Source organism: Carassius auratus, chromosome 50, assembly GCF_003368295.1.
Source record: "Carassius auratus strain Wakin chromosome 50, ASM336829v1, whole genome shotgun sequence".
NCBI classification, from domain to species: domain Eukaryota; kingdom Metazoa; phylum Chordata; class Actinopteri; order Cypriniformes; family Cyprinidae; genus Carassius; species Carassius auratus.
In genome coordinates, this window is record NC_039292.1 from 5,127,845 (window position 1) to 5,145,835 (window position 17,991).

Sequence of the window (17,991 nt, forward strand, 5' to 3'; positions counted from 1 at the left end):
AAAAATTATATAATCGTAATTGCCAATCCGTTCACACAGCAACAGGTGTGCGTGTGTTCATCTCTTTGCACCATTTGTGCGCGTGGGAATGGAGGAGCGTCTACGCGTTATCATAATATGTTGCGTAGTCGCGAGCTCGTGCGCGAGCTCAATAAGCTCCGCACTGTGTGTGCGCGCGCGCGCCGTGACAGTCGCCATTTTATTTGAAAATCCAAACCAAACCGAGGGAGAAAGCGACCTTTTTATCCGTCAAGATCAGAACGAAGAAATATGACGAAAATTATCATGCGCACGTAATTTTTTCCAGGATCGAGGTAACTCGTCTTCCCGCCGCGACAGGGCTTTCGGTACAATCCCACAAATTCCTGAAGTTATGAATTGTTGTTGTCTGCTCCGCAAATTTAACGTTAGCTCGTTAGCGTGTAAGCTAACCTTGCTGTTTTTAACGACCAATAACTTTTAAAAACCCAACCGACCCTGCGAGTACGGACTACGATTACCCTTAACAGCTCGTGGACGCAATCGTTAATATGAATTCTGAAAACCTAATTAATACTGAAGGCTCGTAGGGCGAACGCCATGGCTATATGGTCACTGCTGGAGTGATTTAGACAAGAGTTTGTTGATTTGCTCGATTTCTCCAACCATATCAATGTTAATTGAGGCCCAGACGACAGTAGTTGAGCTGTCTGCAACCTGCATGGCTGCTATTGTTCACTAACATTGTTTTACTTTCGCCTAACGTACGTGTACTAATAGGTTTTACTCGAAAATCAGTGCGTCCACTGCATTTATACAGGAGTAACGTTACGTTAACATGTTGGTTGACAGAGATTAGCCGTATTCATGCTGGAACTGTATGATATGGAAGCGTTTGCCTGCATTTTACACCAGCTTATAGCGACGTATAGAGGCATCAGATAGCTTGTATGTTTCTAACATTAATGCCCAAAACAAACCAACAGGCTGGTTCCTGTCAGCAGATGCTCCGGATGAGCATGTCGCACATCTCTCGGCAGCAGGCTAACTTGGTGCTCGTCACCGTTCAAACAATGAGCTTTAGGCTGTTAGCCAGCTCTGCTGTTGAATCTGAAAGAACTGGCAATTGAAAAGACAACGGGAGTTAATTTCGAGGGAATGCAGTAGATTAAGTGTTAAAATTGTATCTGAAGAGGCGTTTCAAATCATAATTGGGTAACGTTATATGTTAATTAATAAGGAACCAATTTGGATGGAAGATGAGTTAGCAGTAGGAATGCTAATATGCTAACAGTGTTGTCTACAGCCAAAATGGGAGTGTTTGATCGTTTGAAGTCAAACTGTTTTTGCTAGGAGTGGTTTCGTGAAAAATCACAAGTTACATAATGGTAACAACGCAGGTTGATTTCTGCTTAAATTGAAGGTTTTCACTTGTCTTACGTGTGGTTTTGCGCTACTAGTGTTCGAAACTGTAATTTTTTACTGTAGCTTAAAACGACTTTTAAGAGTCTTTACACTATTTTGATTTGATCGTTACTCTAAATGTTTCAAGAAAGTAGCTTCAGCAGGTAAATGAGGTTAGAAACACGCCTGCATGTTGTGGAAATCATTTTGCTCGTATTAAGTGCAAAACATCACAATTCAAGCATCTGTTTTCTCATAAATATACTTTCAAGCACTTGACGGCTTTAAAGTAGCGGCTACCAGACGTACTAAAGGTTTATTTTATCTGTTTGTGAACTTTAGTCGAGGCCTGTGAGAGTCTGAGTGGGTATCACTTCCGGTTTTACAGCTGTACCGTTCAGGCAAGGTTCAGGTCCTCTCAGCGCGTTAAAACAAAGTGACTTAGACTATGGAACTGGAGATTTGTACCCTTTTAACTGGTACAATTTACTGTTACATTGTAGGTTTTTTTTATTGAATTAAGTTTTAGCAAGTTTTATGTTTTTAAAGGAAATGTTCACCTAAAAATGAAAAATGTAATTTACTCTCGTGTAGTCCCAAACCTGTATAGGTGTGTCCTATACAGTATACATCAATATGCATGCCATTTTAGTAGAAATGGTGTAAAGTGTCTTCACGCTTAAAATTCTAAGAAGTAAAAATCTTCAAATACCATATGATGCAACCAAAAAGAGTGTTCCTTGTGTAGTTAAGTGTGAGTTGCTGTCAGACTACAATGTCGGAGGACAAAATAACTTCAGATTCATAGACTAGACACTTGAGTGCGTATTGGGAATTATATATAATTTGGAACTCTAGATATTTAGATGGATGTTGGTGGCCAAATTTTGGTTATGGTTTCAAATGACTTGAATATGGACAAAAATTTATATTGTGTTCCATTCATTGTAGTTTAGATTAGTTATTCCTTCAAAGTGTTTTATGCACCAACTGAAAATGTACTGTTGACACTTGAATTTGCCCTTTTCTAATTGCATTTAATCGTTATTTATCCAGATGTTACACTAAGAATTACACTGAAGGACGTTACTTGGGATCAACATCAATCCAGAGACTTGGCTTGTTGGACACCGGACACTTTTCAAACCTTTTGGGGGGGGGGGGCCAACAGAAGTAACCTATCACTGAAGTGACTAAAGGGGAATAATGGTGATTTTGCGCCGGGCTCGGCCGCCTGCTTCCGCCCCAACCAGCAATGAATCTTGACTCGCTCTCGCTGGCTTTGTCTCAAATCAGCTACCTGGTGGACAATTTAACTAAGAAAAACTACAGAGCCAGCCAGCAGGAAATACAACATGTGAGTTCATGGTGTTTTTGGTATAATTAAATATGTTTAGTTCTCTCATTTCAGATTAGAAATTAAGTCCGCATTACTAGTTACATCAGGGAACTGAAGGCACTGACAATTTGATGCATCACTTTTCCTCAGATTGTGAATCGTCACGGCCCTGAGGCAGACCGGCATTTATTACGCTGTCTCTTTTCCCATGTGGATTTCAGTGGCGATGGTAAAAGCAGTGGCAAAGATTTCCACCAGGTAATAAATGTAGCTTCTGCTTTGAAAATTTAGATTCTTTGTCAAATGAAAGTTTATTAATAGTTCCAGGATTCATTTTAATGGTTTATTTCCCATCTCTTAATTGCTTTAGACACAATTTCTGATCCAGGAGTGTGTGTCTCTTATTACGAAACCAAATTTTATTTCAACGCTTTGCTACGCCATTGACAATCCCCTACACTATCAGAAGGTTTGTTGATCTGCAGTCTTTAAAAATATTTAACCTTTTTGTATTCAAATTTGGCAGTTTTGTGATTAAATGCTTGTTTGATACTTTAAGTTCATTGGTTGCATGTCTGCTTTTTTGTAGAGTTTGAAACCATCACCTCATTTAGTTACTCAGCTGAGTAAAGTTCTCAAGCTAAGCAAGGTCCAGGAGGTAGGCATATAGATTTCCATTATATTCCAAAATATAAAAATGGTTGTGAGAATGGCAGTTTAAAAATGTACTCCCTTTCGCTAGGTGATTTTTGGCCTTGCTCTGCTGAACTCCAGCAACGCAGACCTTCGAGGGTTTGGTAGGTGTTCACTTCCTGGCTCTTAATTCATTTTTGGTTTCACTTTTGCAGAATCAGAGATTCTCTGTAATGGCTTTCGGCTCAAACCCTGGTTGCTTTCTTTCACAGCTGCTCAATTTGCGAAGCAGAAGCTTCCTGATCTCCTCCGCTCATACGTGGACGCGGACCTCGGAGGGAATCAGGAAGGTGGCTTCCAGGACATTGCCATAGAGGTTCTGCATCTGCTGCTTTCCCATCTTCTGTTCGGTCAGAAGGGCTCGAGCGGAGTCGGACAAGAGCAGATTGACGCGTTCCTCAAAACACTGTGCAGAGGTTAGTGGAAAAATCCACTAAATAATTGCTACTTGCGTGTTATATTTGTCTTGTTTTCCGGATGGGAATTGGTTCCCATGCTGTGCTCTGAGTCATTTAGTCCTGTGTTTTTGTTTGTCCCAGATTTCCCGCAGGAGCGCTGTCCTGTGGTGCTTGCACCACTGTTGTACCCTGACAAACGGGACATTCTCATGGACAGGATCCTGCCAGACTCTGGAGAATTAAATAAGACCATGATGGAGAGTTCACTTGCTGACTTCATGCAAGAAGTTGGCTATGGCTTTTGTGCAAGGTATTTACATCTCTCAAAATTTCAAATTCTGTCATTTACACATCTTCATGTTATTTTATTCATGTTAATAAGATATTCTTCTTTCGAGTTGCATGGTAAAAAATGTAAATGAAAAATTTACTTAAATGACAGCCTTATTTGTACTATCAATGCTGTTAATTTAAAGGGATTCCCATGTATTTGATTGATTTTTGTGTGTTTCCCCAGTCCTGACGAATGCAGGAACATAATCCTGCAGTATGGCGTGCGAGAGGTGACCGCCAGTCAGGTGGCCAGAGTGTTGGGCATGATGGCCCGGACTCACTCGGGGCTGTCCGATGGCATCGGCCTACAAGTATGTTCCTTGCATTGTTACCTTTTACTGTAATTTTTAATAATGTATTAAAATTGTGTTTATGGTAATGATGATAATCTAAAATATATATATATATATATATATATATATATATATATATATATATATATAGAAATGTTGGTATGGCATGAGAATAGGCTTGTTAAACTTTTTGTAATATAAAATAACAATAGAAAAAACGAAAATGAAAACACTATTACTATACTAGTATATAAATAACTAAAATAACATTTTGTCTGTCTTGGCCTGTTTTTGGTAAGGTAACAAAGCTTGAGTTAAAGGATTAGTTAGGGTGTCTGAACAGGTTTGAATAACTAATTTGTCTCACTATTTGTAGTCCATCTCAAATCCAGTGGGCGGTGGGATCTGGAGTGATGGGAAGGACAAGAGTGACTGCTCTCAGGCTCACACCTGGAATGTTGAAGTTCTAATTGATGTGGTCAAAGAACTGGTAAGCCTGTTTTAGATAAGTTAACCAGCTCAAATGTTAGTTAGCAGACCAAAACTTTATTTGTTTAACTGCTTCTTGTTCTCAGAACCCCAATCTGAATTTCAAAGAGGTGACCTATGAGCTGGACCACCAAGGCTTCCTAATCCGGGACAGTAAGGGGCTTCAGATAGTGGTCTGTGGGATCCAGAGGGGTCTGGGAATGGAGGTGTTCCCGGTGGATCTCATCTATAGACCATGGAAGCATGCAGAAGGACAGGTAGATGAAAGTCTTAGTTTGAAAATTGAGTGTTACTTAATCAGATTAAACTTCTAGAACTTTGCATTGGAAATGAAGTAGCATATTGAAGGCCAGCTCTTTTTTTGTGTTCTCCAGCTGTCTTTCATTCAGCACTCGCTGATGAGTCCTGAAGTGTTCTGCTTCGCTGACTATCCCTGTCATACTGTTGCCATTGACATCCTGAAGGCCCCACCTGAGGATGACAACAGAGAAATAGCCACATGGTAAGTCTTGCTAAATTTAATTTTATCCCAAAAAAAATGTCAATGTTTTATAGCTTCTCTTTGTGCTTTGGTCAACAGGAAGAGCTTGGACCTAGTGGAGAGCCTCTTGCGCCTCTCTGAAGTTGGGCATTACGAACAGGTGAAGCAGCTCTTCAGCTTCCCCATCAAGCACTGCCCGGATATGCTAGTGCTGGCACTTCTGCAGATCAGCACCTCCTGGCACACCCTGCGTCATGAGCTCATCTCTACCCTCATGCCCATCTTCTTGGGTAACCACCCCAACTCTGCCATCATCTTGCACTATGCCTGGCATGGACAGGTGGGTGGATTTGACAACCGTTTGATGAGTCACAAAGTTCTGTTGTGGTGTCCCTTTATACTAATATGTGCCTGGGTTACGTTTCCAGGGCCAGTCGCCCTCCATCCGCCAGTTGATCATGCACTCTATGGCCGAGTGGTACATGAGAGGAGAGCAATACGACCAGGCCAAGCTATCTCGCATCCTGGATGTGGCTCAGGACTTGAAGGTACTTGTGTCCTGACCCTGCTGTCATGAGGAGTAGATTTAGACATTTAGCAGACGCTTTTATCCAAAGCGACTAATAGTAGATAGTGTTAGGGTTAAGGGCTAAGAAACAGTTTTTGTAATAAAAAAAAAAAAAAAAAAACTTTAACATTTTAAATGCTCATGTTTTTTGCATTGCAGTCTCTATCGATGCTGCTGAATGGTACTCCATTTGCCTTTGTTATTGACCTTGCTGCACTTGCCTCTCGCCGTGAATACCTCAAACTTGACAAATGGCTCACTGACAAAATACGAGAGCATGGGGTAAGTAAACATTTATATTTTCACTACTGTTTAAAAGTTTGAGGCAGTTTATTTTAAGTCTATTTTTAAATGTAATTTTTTTCTGTTGGTAAAGGTAATTTTTCAGAAGCCATTACTCCAGGTTTCAGTGCCACATTCTAATATGCTGGTTTGCTGCTCAAGAAACATTTTCTTAGCAGTGTTGAAAGCAGTTGTGCGGTTTAACATTTGAATAAAAACCATGATCCTTCAGTTTTTTCATTGAATATTTCAAAAGAACAGCATTCATTTGATTTGAAAAATGTTTTGTTACATTATAAATGTTACATTTTGATGATTAATTTGTTCTCACTGAATAAAGTGTTAATCTTTTTCTCTCTTTTTTTTTTTTTAATCTTCCTAACCCCAGACTTTTGAACATTATTGTATTTTAAGTTCTAAGCAAATATGCATGAATTCTGTGTCTTGTTTTTGTCCATTAGGAACCATTTATCCAGGCATGCGTCACGTTCCTGAAGAGACGATGTCCCTCTATAATGGGTGGTTTGGCCCCAGAGAAAGACCAGCCAAAAAGTGCTCAACTTCCTCCAGAAACACTGGCTACCATGCTAGCATGTCTGCAGTCTTGTGCTGGGTGCGTATATAGAGCTTTTGCATGTTTTTATCAGTTTTAGGAAATGCTTGGGTTGAAGTTAAACACTTGGTTTTGATGGCTTCTTTGAGCAGGAGTGTGTCTCAAGAGCTGTCAGAGACAATCTTGACTATGGTGGCCAACTGTAGCAATGTAATGAACAAGGCTCGGCAGCCGCCACCAGGAGTCTTACCAAAGGGACGAGCTCCCAGCACCAGCAGCTTAGATGCTATTTCACCTGTGCAGGTAACTGTGGCTTTATCTACTCAATCAGATGGCTATCAGTGTTAAGACTGCCTGAACTGGATTCTGATTGTGTTGTACTCAAACCTGTTCTGTTGTATTTTTAGATGGACCCTCTCTCTGCGATGGGCTCTTTGAGTCTAGGTGTCTCGTCCACCTCCCACACCCCGAGCATGCAAGGATTCCCCAGCCTGCAGGGCTCTGCCTTCAGTAACCCCCAGTCCCCAGCCAAAGCCTTCTCAAACCTGCCCAACCCAAACCCCAGCACAGCCTTCCCAGGAATTAACCCCCTCTCTTCTCAACTCCCAGGTACCATGAGACTTCAATGGAGTTAGAAACTCTCATCTAAAACGTAGTGATGCTTTACTGCTGTTTATTTTCAAATACAAATGCATTAGAAATTTCTTGAATTGCTTGTCTAGGTTCTTTGAGCACAAGCTTGACTGGGATTGGCTCAGGTTTGGGCATGCCCGCCGTCAGCAGCGACCCTTTCGGCACTAGGAAGATGAGCACACCGGGGCTGAACCCACCCACCTTCCAGCAGAGTAAGATGAAGGCCTGTAAGTGGTGGTGTGGCTGAGAGAGTGCCAGGTGCCTCAAGCTGTATTTCCTCTCCAAACAAAAGTCCTTTTATTTCTGTGTAATTTTCATCTCTGAGCCAAAAATGTCATTGGAACCTAAGAGGAAATACAGGTCAGTCTACATTACTGCAAGATATTCTTGGCAACCAGATTGGATCCGTGTGTAAATGTTTTCTTCCATCAGACATATGAAGGAAAACAAACTGTTTGCCAGGAACTTCTGTTTTTTGTTTGGTTTAGTTTTTTTTTTTTCTTTTAGAATTTGTGCTTTAGTCATTGCATTTATCAATTTGCATTTTTTTACAGATGAAGTGATTTTTTTTTTACATACAATACATGCATACATACAATTTTACAATAGTTTTTTTCCCCTTTTGTTGAAGCTGACCTCTCTCAGGTGTGGCCCGAGGCAAACCAGCACTTTAGTAAGGAGATAGACGATGAGGCAAATAGCTACTTCCAGCGCATCTACAACCATCCGCCGCACCCCACAATGTCTGTGGATGAGGTGAGATCAACAGAAGTAACCGAGTAGAATTGGGCTTTTGTTCATTACCTCAATGTTAATGTCTATGGTACAGCTTTCAAATTCCTAGTCATTCTTTCAATGCAGGTGCTGGAAATGCTGCAGAGATTTAAGGACTCAAACATCAAGCGAGAACGGGAAGTGTTTAACTGCATGCTGAGGAATCTGTTCGAGGAGTACCGTTTCTTCCCTCAGTATCCAGATAAAGAGCTGCACATCACTGCTTGCCTCTTCGGGGGGATCATTGAGAAGGGCCTGGTCACGTACATGGCGCTGGGCTTGGCTTTACGATACGTGCTGGAAGCCTTACGCAAACCTTTCGGATCGAAGATGTATTACTTTGGAATCGCTGCACTAGATAGATTTAAAAATAGGTACTTCCAGTAGTTTGTCTTTGTTTCCTGGCCACCAAACAAACGATTTAATATATGTCTTGATATACTGGATCATTTAAAATCTGAACCACTTTCTTCCTCAGACTGAAGGACTATCCCCAGTACTGTCAGCACTTGGCGTCAATAGCCCATTTCCTGCAGTTTCCGCACCATTTACAAGAGGTAACCTAGTTTTTAATTTTATTTTGGTCATGCCCACAGCATTTTCCTGTAATATCTCACTCTGCACTAGTTTTTTTTTAAAGCATTCAGCTGAGTAAGTCTGCTGTTGTATGTTGTTCATTTTCTGTGAATAGTATATAGAGTATGGCCAGCAGTCCAGAGACCCTCCTGTGAAGATGCAAGGCTCCATTACTACACCTGGCAGCCTGGCTTTAGCCCAGGCTCAAGCTCAGTCTCAGACCCCCAAAGCCCCACAACCAGGCCAGGCTATCACCTTAGTGACCACAGCCACCACAACCACCACCGCTGCCAAAACCACAACCATCAGTAGACCTACAGCTGTTGGACCGAAGAAAGACGTGCCAGTGAGTGCACACAGTCACTGTTCCATTTTCATTTTCTAAAATGCACTGTAAGACTAAGATGGACTCATCTCTGTGGTATTTGATTTTAAATTCTTCCACAGCCTTCAATCAACACCACAAACATTGACACCTTGTTAGTGGCTACAGACCAGACTGAAAGGATCGTTGAGCCCCCAGAGAATGTTCAGGAGAAGATTGCGTTCATCTTCAACAACTTGTCCCAATCAAACATGACCCAGAAGGTGATTGTTCTTTCAATCTATATCTTTGACATTTTAAGTTATGTATCATAAGTTTTTTACATTTGCTTTGTTTTTGAAGGTGGAGGAGCTGAAAGACACTGTGAAAGAAGAATTCATGCCCTGGGTCTCTCAGTACCTGGTTATGAAGCGTGTCAGCATTGAGCCGAACTTCCACAGCCTGTATTCCAATTTCTTGGACACGCTGAAAAACCCAGAGTTTGTCAAGATGGTTCTCAATGAGACCTACAGAAACATCAAGGTAATATTCTTGAAATTAAAAAATTATTAAAGGCATTAGTATACCTACATTTTGATGACTTGATGTTGTCCCATTTTGTTTCTCAGGTCCTTCTTACCTCTGATAAGGCAGCTGCTAACTTCTCAGATCGATCCCTGCTGAAGAATTTGGGTCACTGGCTTGGAATGATCACCCTAGCTAAAAACAAACCCATCCTATACACAGTAAGTTAAATTTTTATATCCATCGCCTGAGATAGTCATTTATAGAAGGATCCAATTCATTTACACTTACATTTATTCATTTAGCTGACGCTTTTATCCAAAGCGACTTACAATTGCTATACATGTCAGAGGTCGCACGCCTCTGGAGCAACTAAGGGTTAAGTGTCTTGCTCAGGGACACATTGGTGTCTCACAGTGGATTTGAACCCGGGTCTCTCACACCAAAGGCATGTCTTATCCACTGCGCTAACACCACCATATTCATTGTTATACCTGCCGTCTAATTTCATTAATGTTGTGCTCTTTTAGGACCTGGAGCTGAAATCTCTCTTGCTAGAGGCTTATGTGAAAGGCCAACAGGAGTTACTGTACGTAGTCCCCTTTGTGGCCAAAGTCTTGGAATCAAGTCTGCGGAGTGTGGTAATGCAATTTTTCTCTCCCAATTTTGCTGTCAGGTGTTATAGTGTTGGGCCAGTTTTGCATATCAGGAAATAACCTCTCTTAACGATTGGTGCCCTGTTTTGTAGATCTTTAGACCGCAGAACCCTTGGACCATGGGCATCATGAACGTACTGGCTGAGCTTCACCAGGAACATGACTTAAAGGTCAGTCACTTCTCATTGATGCTAAATTTATGGTACATAGGCTTCCAGTGGAGTAGTTTTCACTTAGTTGCACAATTCTTTTTTTCAGCTTAACCTCAAGTTTGAGATTGAGGTGCTCTGCAAGAATCTGTCTTTGGACATCAGTGACCTGAAACCAGGAAACCTTCTGAGAGACAAAGAGAAGCTGAAGAACTTGGAGGAGCAGCTATCTGCACCAAAGAAGGAGACCAAGCCTCCTGAAGAGATGCTTCCTATAATTACAACAGGTATTACACTAAAACAGGCACGTTGTAACGTGCATGCTTTTTCCAGTTTTCAGTTTCTTATTTAACCAGAAGTAGATTCTGTTCCTTTTACAGTTGCTCCTTCAACTCCGGCCACCACCACGACCTGTACGGCCACTGGGCCGCCCACACCACAGTTCAGCTACCATGACATAAATGTGTATGCCCTGGCTGGCCTGGCCCCACACATCAACATCAATATTAACGTTAGTAATATATATATTTTTTTTGGCCTTTAACTTTTTGTTTTCAAATGTTCTAATCTTTTTTTCAAATTTTATGTAGATCCCACTACTGCAGGCCCACCCTCAGCTGAAACAGTGTGTAAGACCAGCAATTGAGCGTGCTGTACAGGAACTGGTGCACCCAGTGGTGGACCGATCCATCAAGATCGCTATGACCACCTGTGAGCAAATAGTCAGGAAGGACTTTGCACTTGACTCTGAGGAGTCTCACATGCGGGTGGCGGCCCACCACATGATGCGTAACCTGACTGCTGGCATGGCCATGATCACCTGCAGAGAGCCGCTGCTCATGAGCATCGCCACCAACCTGAAGAACAGCTTTGCTGCAGCTTTAAGGGTAAAGACAAACTTTCAACTCAATTCTGACACAAAATCAATACGTTTTCAGCATTTCGACTCATTGAGCATGTCCATTTCAGGCTCCCACACCTCAGCAGAGAGAGATGATGGAAGAGGCGGCTGCTCGCCTCGCACAAGACAACTGTGAGCTTGCTTGTTGCTTTATCCAGAAGACCGCAGTGGAGAAAGCTGGACCTGAGATGGACAAGAGACTAGCAACTGTGAGTCCCTGCACACTGTCCTAATTATTAAATCAGATGAGGAACAGCTGCTTGTGTTAAGTAACGTAGTCATGGAATATCATACAGCCACAAAAAAAAGTCTGATTCTGACAATTTTTGCATTGCAGGAATTCGAGCTGAGGAAGCACGCTCGCCAAGAAGGCCGTCGCTACTGTGATCCCATGGTGCTCACCTATCAGGCGGAGCGCATGCCAGAGCAGATCAGACTGAAGGTGAGAGCTCTTTGCAAACTTCTCATTTGGTCAATAATTTACTATTCTGTATAACAATGTTTGATTCTGACTTACTGATTTTTTTTTTTTTTTTTTTTTTTTTTTTCGTTCCAGGTTGGAGGAGTAGATCCTAAACAGCTGGCTGTTTATGAGGAGTTCGCCCGAAATGTTCCAGGCTTCCTACCCAGTAATGACCTGTCTCAGCCCACTGGTTTCCTTGCCCAACCAATGAAGGTAGAGACACTAAAATCCTTGAAGAGATTGTCTTTGGTTGTCCCATTGGTTAAGTAACTCAAAAGTGATCTTTTCTGTATTGCAGCAACAGGCATGGCCCACTGACGATGTGGCTCACATCTACGATAAGTGCATTTCAGACCTGGAGCAGCACCTGCATGCAATTCCACCTGCGCTGGCTATGAACCCACAGACCCAAGCCATACGCAGCCTTTTGGAGGCAGTTGTCTTGGCTAGGAACTCCCGTGATGGCATCGCTGCCCTGGGCCTTTTGCAAAAGGTTAGACCGAAAAATCCAGGATTACCTTATATGGCAGTCTTGTTTATATCTGCTCCTGGAGTGCCACTGTTCTGACTTTAGCTTCAATCTTAAACACACCTAAAAAAGCTTATAAGGCTCTTCAGGATCACTAGAAATGTGCAGGATTGCACATCCCTGCTATATGATCTCAGTTTAAATCTAACAAATCTCTTGTGCTCCACTCAGGCTGTGGAGGGTCTGCTTGATGCCACCAGTGGTGCTGATACTGATCTGCTGCTGAGCTACAGGGAGTGCCATCTGCTGGTGCTAAAAGCCCTACAGGATGGTCGCGCCTACGGCCCACAGTGGTGCAACAAACAAATCACCAGGCCAGTACTACATCTGTGCTGTAAACTTATTTGTCACAAACATAGATGGGTCTCAGGTCCTAACCTTTACTCTTTACGCCCGCCGCAGATGCCTGATTGAGTGCAGAGATGAATACAAGTACAACGTTGAGGCCGTGGAGCTCCTCATCAGAAACCACTTGGTCAACATGCAGCAGTATGACTTACACCTGGCTCAGGTGAGGAGAGTCTCTCTAGGATTTAAAAGGAAACAGTTGTAAATGAGCGGATTCTTACACTAGTGTGTTTTCAGTCCATGGAGAACGGGATCAACTACATGGCCGTGGCATTTGCCATGCAGCTGGTGAAGATCCTGCTGGTTGACGAACGCAGCGTGAGTCACATCACTGAAGCAGATCTCTTCCACACCATTGAGACGCTGATGAGGACCAACGCTCACTCCAGAGCCAATGCTCCAGAAGGGTAAGACATCCGCTTATGTAGCTGGCCCTGCAACTGAATGTCTGTTTTGTTACTGAAAATTTAAGTTACCTGAAATTACTTGTGTGGAACCCCTAGTTTGCCCCAGCTGATGGATGTTGTCCGCTCCAACTACGAGGCCATGATCGATCGTCACCATGGTGGGCCGAACTTCATGATGCACTCTGGGATTTCTCAAGCCTCTGAATACGATGACCCACCAGGCCTTAGAGAGAAGGCAGAGTACCTGCTTCGAGAATGGGTCAACTTGTACCATTCGGCAGCTGCAGGAAGAGACAGCACAAAGGCTTTCTCTGCATTTGTTGGCCAGGTTAGCAAGAACACTTCAAAAGATTCTAGTCCCAGGTTGTTTTTTCTTAAGGCTAGAATTGACCTGCATTTTCACACATGCCTTTTCTCTCACAGATGCACCAGCAGGGCATCCTGAAGACCGATGACCTGATCACTCGCTTCTTCCGACTGTGCACCGAAATGTGTGTGGAAATCAGTTACCGTGCTCAAGCTGAACAGCAGCTTCCAACCACCAGCCCCGCTATTATCAGGGCCAAGTGCTACCATAACCTGGATGCTTTTGTTCGGCTCATTGCGCTTCTTGTCAAACACTCCGGAGAGGCCACCAACACAGTCACTAAAATCAACCTGCTCAACAAGGTTGGAATGCTTACAATGGTGACTTCAATCAAAATCTCAAACAAAAATAATGTTACTTTTCTTTTTGGAATGCTTACATTGTTGACTTTAATCAAAATCCTCAAGAAATAAATAATGCTGCTTTTCTTGTCATGGTGCAGGTTCTCGGCATTGTGGTGGGTGTACTGATCCAGGATCACGATGTGAGGCAGACAGAGTTCCAGCAGCTTCCGTACCACAGAATCTTCATCATGCTCCTGCTGGAGCTTAACGCACCAGAGCATGTGCTGGAGACCATCAACTTTCAGACGCTCACTGCTTTCTGGTAAGCCAATTGTGAATTAGTTTTAATATGCAGTCACATCTAGAAATGTTTGGTAATTTTCACAGGTGAAATCCAGTTGTCTTAATAGAGCAGTGGGTTCAAGTTGGTCATGCAGCTTTGTCACGTTTACCAATAGAAACCAGCTTGGTTTGAAAAAGTGACTTGTGTGTGATCTCTGCCTCATACATCACTACTCTATTGACTCTCATAGAAATATTGCTAATGTGCCTTCACTTTTACTTTGGTGATCAGTTTTTTGAGGAAGTATTCAAGAACATTGTCTCTTTTCAGCAATACCTTCCACATCCTGAGGCCAACTAAAGCACCTGGTTTTGTCTATGCTTGGCTGGAGCTCATCTCGCACCGTATCTTCATTGCCAGGATGCTTGCACATACCCCACAACAGAAGGTCTGTTTTTTTTGCACGATATGTATCGGGTGTCCAATTCTTCTCCAGGAGTGCAACTTCCTGCAGATTTTCGCTGACCCTAATTAAACGCCTGAAAAAGTTTTAGGATCATTTAAAACTCCCAGGCATTTGTGATTTAAAAATGGCCCTCCAGGAACAGGATTGGATACCCATATTCATACCAGTCAATTGCTGACTACCTTCTGTGCCTTATACATCTCTTTCCTCTCTCGCAGGGTTGGCCAATGTATGCCCAGCTGCTGATAGACTTGTTCAAATATCTTGCACCCTTCCTAAGGAATGTTGAACTCAACAAACCTATGCAAATTCTCTACAAGGTAATAACACAGTCTTGCCTCCGAAAGCTTGTCTCGTGGTTCTTCAGCTCAGTTTGTGACCTTGCATTGGTTTATCTATTCCCCAAGGGAACACTTCGTGTGCTGCTTGTCCTGCTTCATGACTTTCCCGAATTCCTGTGCGACTACCATTATGGCTTCTGCGACGTCATCCCGCCTAACTGCATCCAGCTGAGGAACCTGATCCTGAGTGCCTTCCCCCGCAACATGAGGCTTCCAGACCCCTTCACCCCTAATCTGAAGGTAGGGAGTCACACATAATATTTAATATCTGATGTGATGCATTGTGGTTTAGTATGTTGTTGTAACCAAGTACGATTGTGGTTATATTGTACCAGGTGGATATGCTGAGTGAGATCAACATTGCTCCCCGCATCCTCACAAACTTCACCGGTGTGATGCCGTCCCAGTTTAAGAAGGATCTTGACTCTTACCTCAAGACCCGTTCTCCAGTCACTTTTCTTTCTGAGCTGCGCAGCAACCTGCAGGTAGAGGGTGCCACTCGGAGTCGCAACATTTGTTTTTTTTTGTTTTTCATTTAAGAAAAACTATCCAGAGGGGCTAATTTTATGTTTTTTTTGTTTTTAGAGTCTGAACATGAAGTTGATGGATTTTAAACCTTTAAATTTAATTTTAATGAATGTTTTCATACAAATACACTCTTCCACAGGTATCCAACGAGCCAGGCAACCGATACAACATTCAGCTAATTAATGCTCTGGTGCTGTACGTTGGAACCCAGGCCATTGCCCACATCCACAACAAGGGCAGCACTCCCTCCATGAGCACCATCACTCACTCGGCTCACATGGACATCTTCCAGAACCTCGCAGTCGATCTAGACACTGAGGGTGAGGGGAATTTGTTTTTTATTAATATTCATATCTCTAGTTTTACTTGACATTGAGACTTGTTTTCCTCCTCCCAGGCCGCTATCTGTTCCTGAACGCGATAGCCAATCAGCTGCGTTATCCAAACAGCCACACACACTACTTCAGCTGTACCATGCTGTATCTGTTTGCCGAGGCTAACGCTGAAGCCATTCAAGAGCAGATCACCAGGTATGGCAGTGTATTTATTTGATTTATTACTTATATCTGTCTAAACTCTTAGTAGGGTTTACTTCCATTTAACATAATTATTTACAATAATTTGTATGGATAACTATCCTTTTGAAGATTTAACATTTACAATCTTTGCCAAACCAACCCAGAACAGGCTGCCTTAATTATTTTAGTAATTTTTTAATAGCTAAATTTCCAATAATGTCCCATTTGTCAATGTTAATGCTACAATTAACTAACCATGAGCTATTCATTAGTTACATTATTAATCTTTTATAATATTAGTTGATATAAATACAGCTGTTCATTGTAACTTCAGGTCTGTTAAATGTTATATACAGTTTTTATTTATATATATATAAGAACTGTATATAACATTTAATATATCTGAAGTTACAATGAACTATAGGTTATTTTCTATTTGGCTGCTTATTGTCATTGAGATACTATACATTTTTGTAATTTGTCATAGTTTAATTTTGTTTTAGTACATCATTAGTAAAATGAAAATGTTGCTGTCAACTAGCTGAAAAAGTTTAATTTTCGCAATACATTTCTGTTCATGTGTGAAATAACACTTGGTTTGAAGTGACTATAATAACCCTGGCTAACTCTTGTCATGCAGGGTCCTGCTGGAGAGGCTGATTGTGAACAGGCCGCACCCGTGGGGTCTGCTCATCACCTTCATTGAGCTGATCAAGAACCCTGCCTTTAAGTTCTGGAGCCATGATTTTGTGCACTGTGCGCCAGAAATCGAGAAGTAAGGGAGCCAACATGACAAACACATCTTTCTGCACTTTTTACAACAGAAAAACTGCAGTGTGTCCATGTTTTTGTGTGTAGGTTGTTCCAGTCGGTGGCTCAGTGCTGCATGGGGCAGAAGCAAGCCCAGCAGGTGATGGAGGGAACTGGTGCCAGTTAGGCTGCAGGAACTGCTCCTGTGCCCAGAGAGAGAGCTCTCCCTCACCCCAACCCTTCATTTGCCCCACCAAAACCCTGCTGCACGTCTGATCGACACAGCTGGCACTGGACTCCCGCTCACCTTCCACCGCGCGGCATCTGACCTGAGGAGTTTCTTTTTGGTTTTCTTTTTTCTCCCTCAACAAGATAAAATGTTCAATGTAAATATTAAAAAGGGACATTTTAAGAGCGGATTTTGAGTTTTTGGTTTTTGGGTCAAAAGTGAGGCACACGCTTGAACACATTTCACTCCTTGCTGTTTGGCTTCCCCTAACTCTCCATAAATTATTTTTGCCTTCAAGATGAATTGACTTTTGTTTGGAAGCTTGGTAGTGGCTAAGGAAGCTGTCTTGTTTTATTTGAATTTTTTTTATGGTTTTAAGGGGAGAGCTATCAGTGTGGTGAGCTGATAGGATCGGACAGATGTCCTGGACTGCAGTGGGTGGGGGGCACTAGTTTGCACCTGTGAGGAAACACATCTTGGGTTGGAGGTTCTCCCTGGCACTTGTACAATTGTGGAAATATTCAGAAATTTGTTGGTAAATTGAATCTTAGGAGTTTGTACAAAGATTCAACTTGCAGAACAAAAAGGACCAATACAGCTCATTTTGTAAGGATTTCGAATGTTTTGTAAATGTATTGGTCCACGTGTTGTATTTTGTAGTACTTTGTAGTTGCCTTTAGTTCCGCTACTTATTTCCTGTATGTATGCTTTCTGTAGTTACCGCATTAAACACTTGAACTGCAACTTCGCCTGCTTGTCATTTCATTTGCATCTGAAACCAATTATTTGATACATTTATGGTCACTCTTAACCATTTTAAACATTAAGCATTCAAAGGTTTTATCCTATAGGCCGTTACAAATGCTACCAGGCTCTTAGAGCTCCAACGTGTGCTTCTCAGGGTCCCACAGGTCAAGATGGGACTTCAAGAAAAGGGAGGACTATGTTACAGGAAGTTTTTTCAGATCCATTTTGACAGCCTCTGGAATTCCTGTGCCTTTCAGGAGTTTATCGCACTCACAAAAACAATCTGTGACCATAAAGAACTGAAGGACTCTTGAAGAGTATCTTAAAGGTCAGCAAATATTCACAGCATGGCCTATCAGAACATGGGTTAATCCAGTGTCTTAAAGTCTGGCCAGAGAGAC

At 42.3% G+C, this 17,991-nt stretch overlaps 1 protein-coding gene across 10 annotated transcripts; it reads left to right on the forward strand.

The window, feature by feature from the left end:
• The first annotated feature begins 159 nt into the window (after positions 1-159).
• On the forward strand, positions 160-17,587 carry LOC113066724 (CCR4-NOT transcription complex subunit 1). Of its 10 annotated transcripts, none has more exons than XM_026238706.1 (49): positions 160-314; positions 2,440-2,740; positions 2,873-2,980; positions 3,093-3,191; positions 3,312-3,380; positions 3,465-3,519; positions 3,628-3,831; positions 3,955-4,123; positions 4,331-4,457; positions 4,816-4,929; positions 5,015-5,185; positions 5,303-5,430; positions 5,509-5,749; positions 5,838-5,957; positions 6,137-6,259; positions 6,721-6,872; positions 6,965-7,115; positions 7,220-7,421; positions 7,535-7,657; positions 8,077-8,201; positions 8,307-8,593; positions 8,698-8,776; positions 8,911-9,141; positions 9,243-9,383; positions 9,463-9,642; positions 9,729-9,845; positions 10,155-10,265; positions 10,373-10,450; positions 10,539-10,716; positions 10,789-10,940; positions 11,020-11,316; positions 11,399-11,539; positions 11,668-11,772; positions 11,887-12,006; positions 12,092-12,286; positions 12,494-12,636; positions 12,725-12,833; positions 12,908-13,077; positions 13,165-13,405; positions 13,501-13,764; positions 13,887-14,050; positions 14,342-14,459; positions 14,696-14,797; positions 14,885-15,058; positions 15,154-15,303; positions 15,486-15,666; positions 15,744-15,876; positions 16,505-16,639; positions 16,723-17,587. In XM_026238706.1, the coding sequence occupies exons 2-49, from the start codon at positions 2,639-2,641 to the stop codon at positions 16,799-16,801; spliced, it is 7,158 nt and encodes a 2,385-aa protein (XP_026094491.1). In that variant the 5' UTR covers positions 160-314; positions 2,440-2,638; the 3' UTR covers positions 16,802-17,587. The 10 variants fall into 10 exon arrangements, with proteins under 10 accessions (XP_026094491.1, XP_026094496.1, XP_026094495.1 ...); XM_026238711.1 differs by having other exon boundaries at positions 13,501-13,746; XM_026238710.1 differs by having other exon boundaries at positions 13,174-13,405.
• Positions 17,588-17,991: the final 404 nt, after the last annotated feature.

Excerpts from the sequence above, each read along its gene's own strand:
- LOC113066724 (XM_026238706.1), top strand. The coding sequence starts at position 2,639 with ATGAATCTTGACTCGCTCTCGCTGGCTTTGTCTCAAATCAGCTACCTG. Across the intron at positions 8,594-8,697 it reads CTAGATAGATTTAAAAATAG|ACTGAAGGACTATCCCCAGT; the intron begins GTACTTCCAGTA and ends TTTCTTCCTCAG. Across the intron at positions 16,640-16,722 it reads TGTGCGCCAGAAATCGAGAA|GTTGTTCCAGTCGGTGGCTC; the intron begins GTAAGGGAGCCA and ends TTTTGTGTGTAG.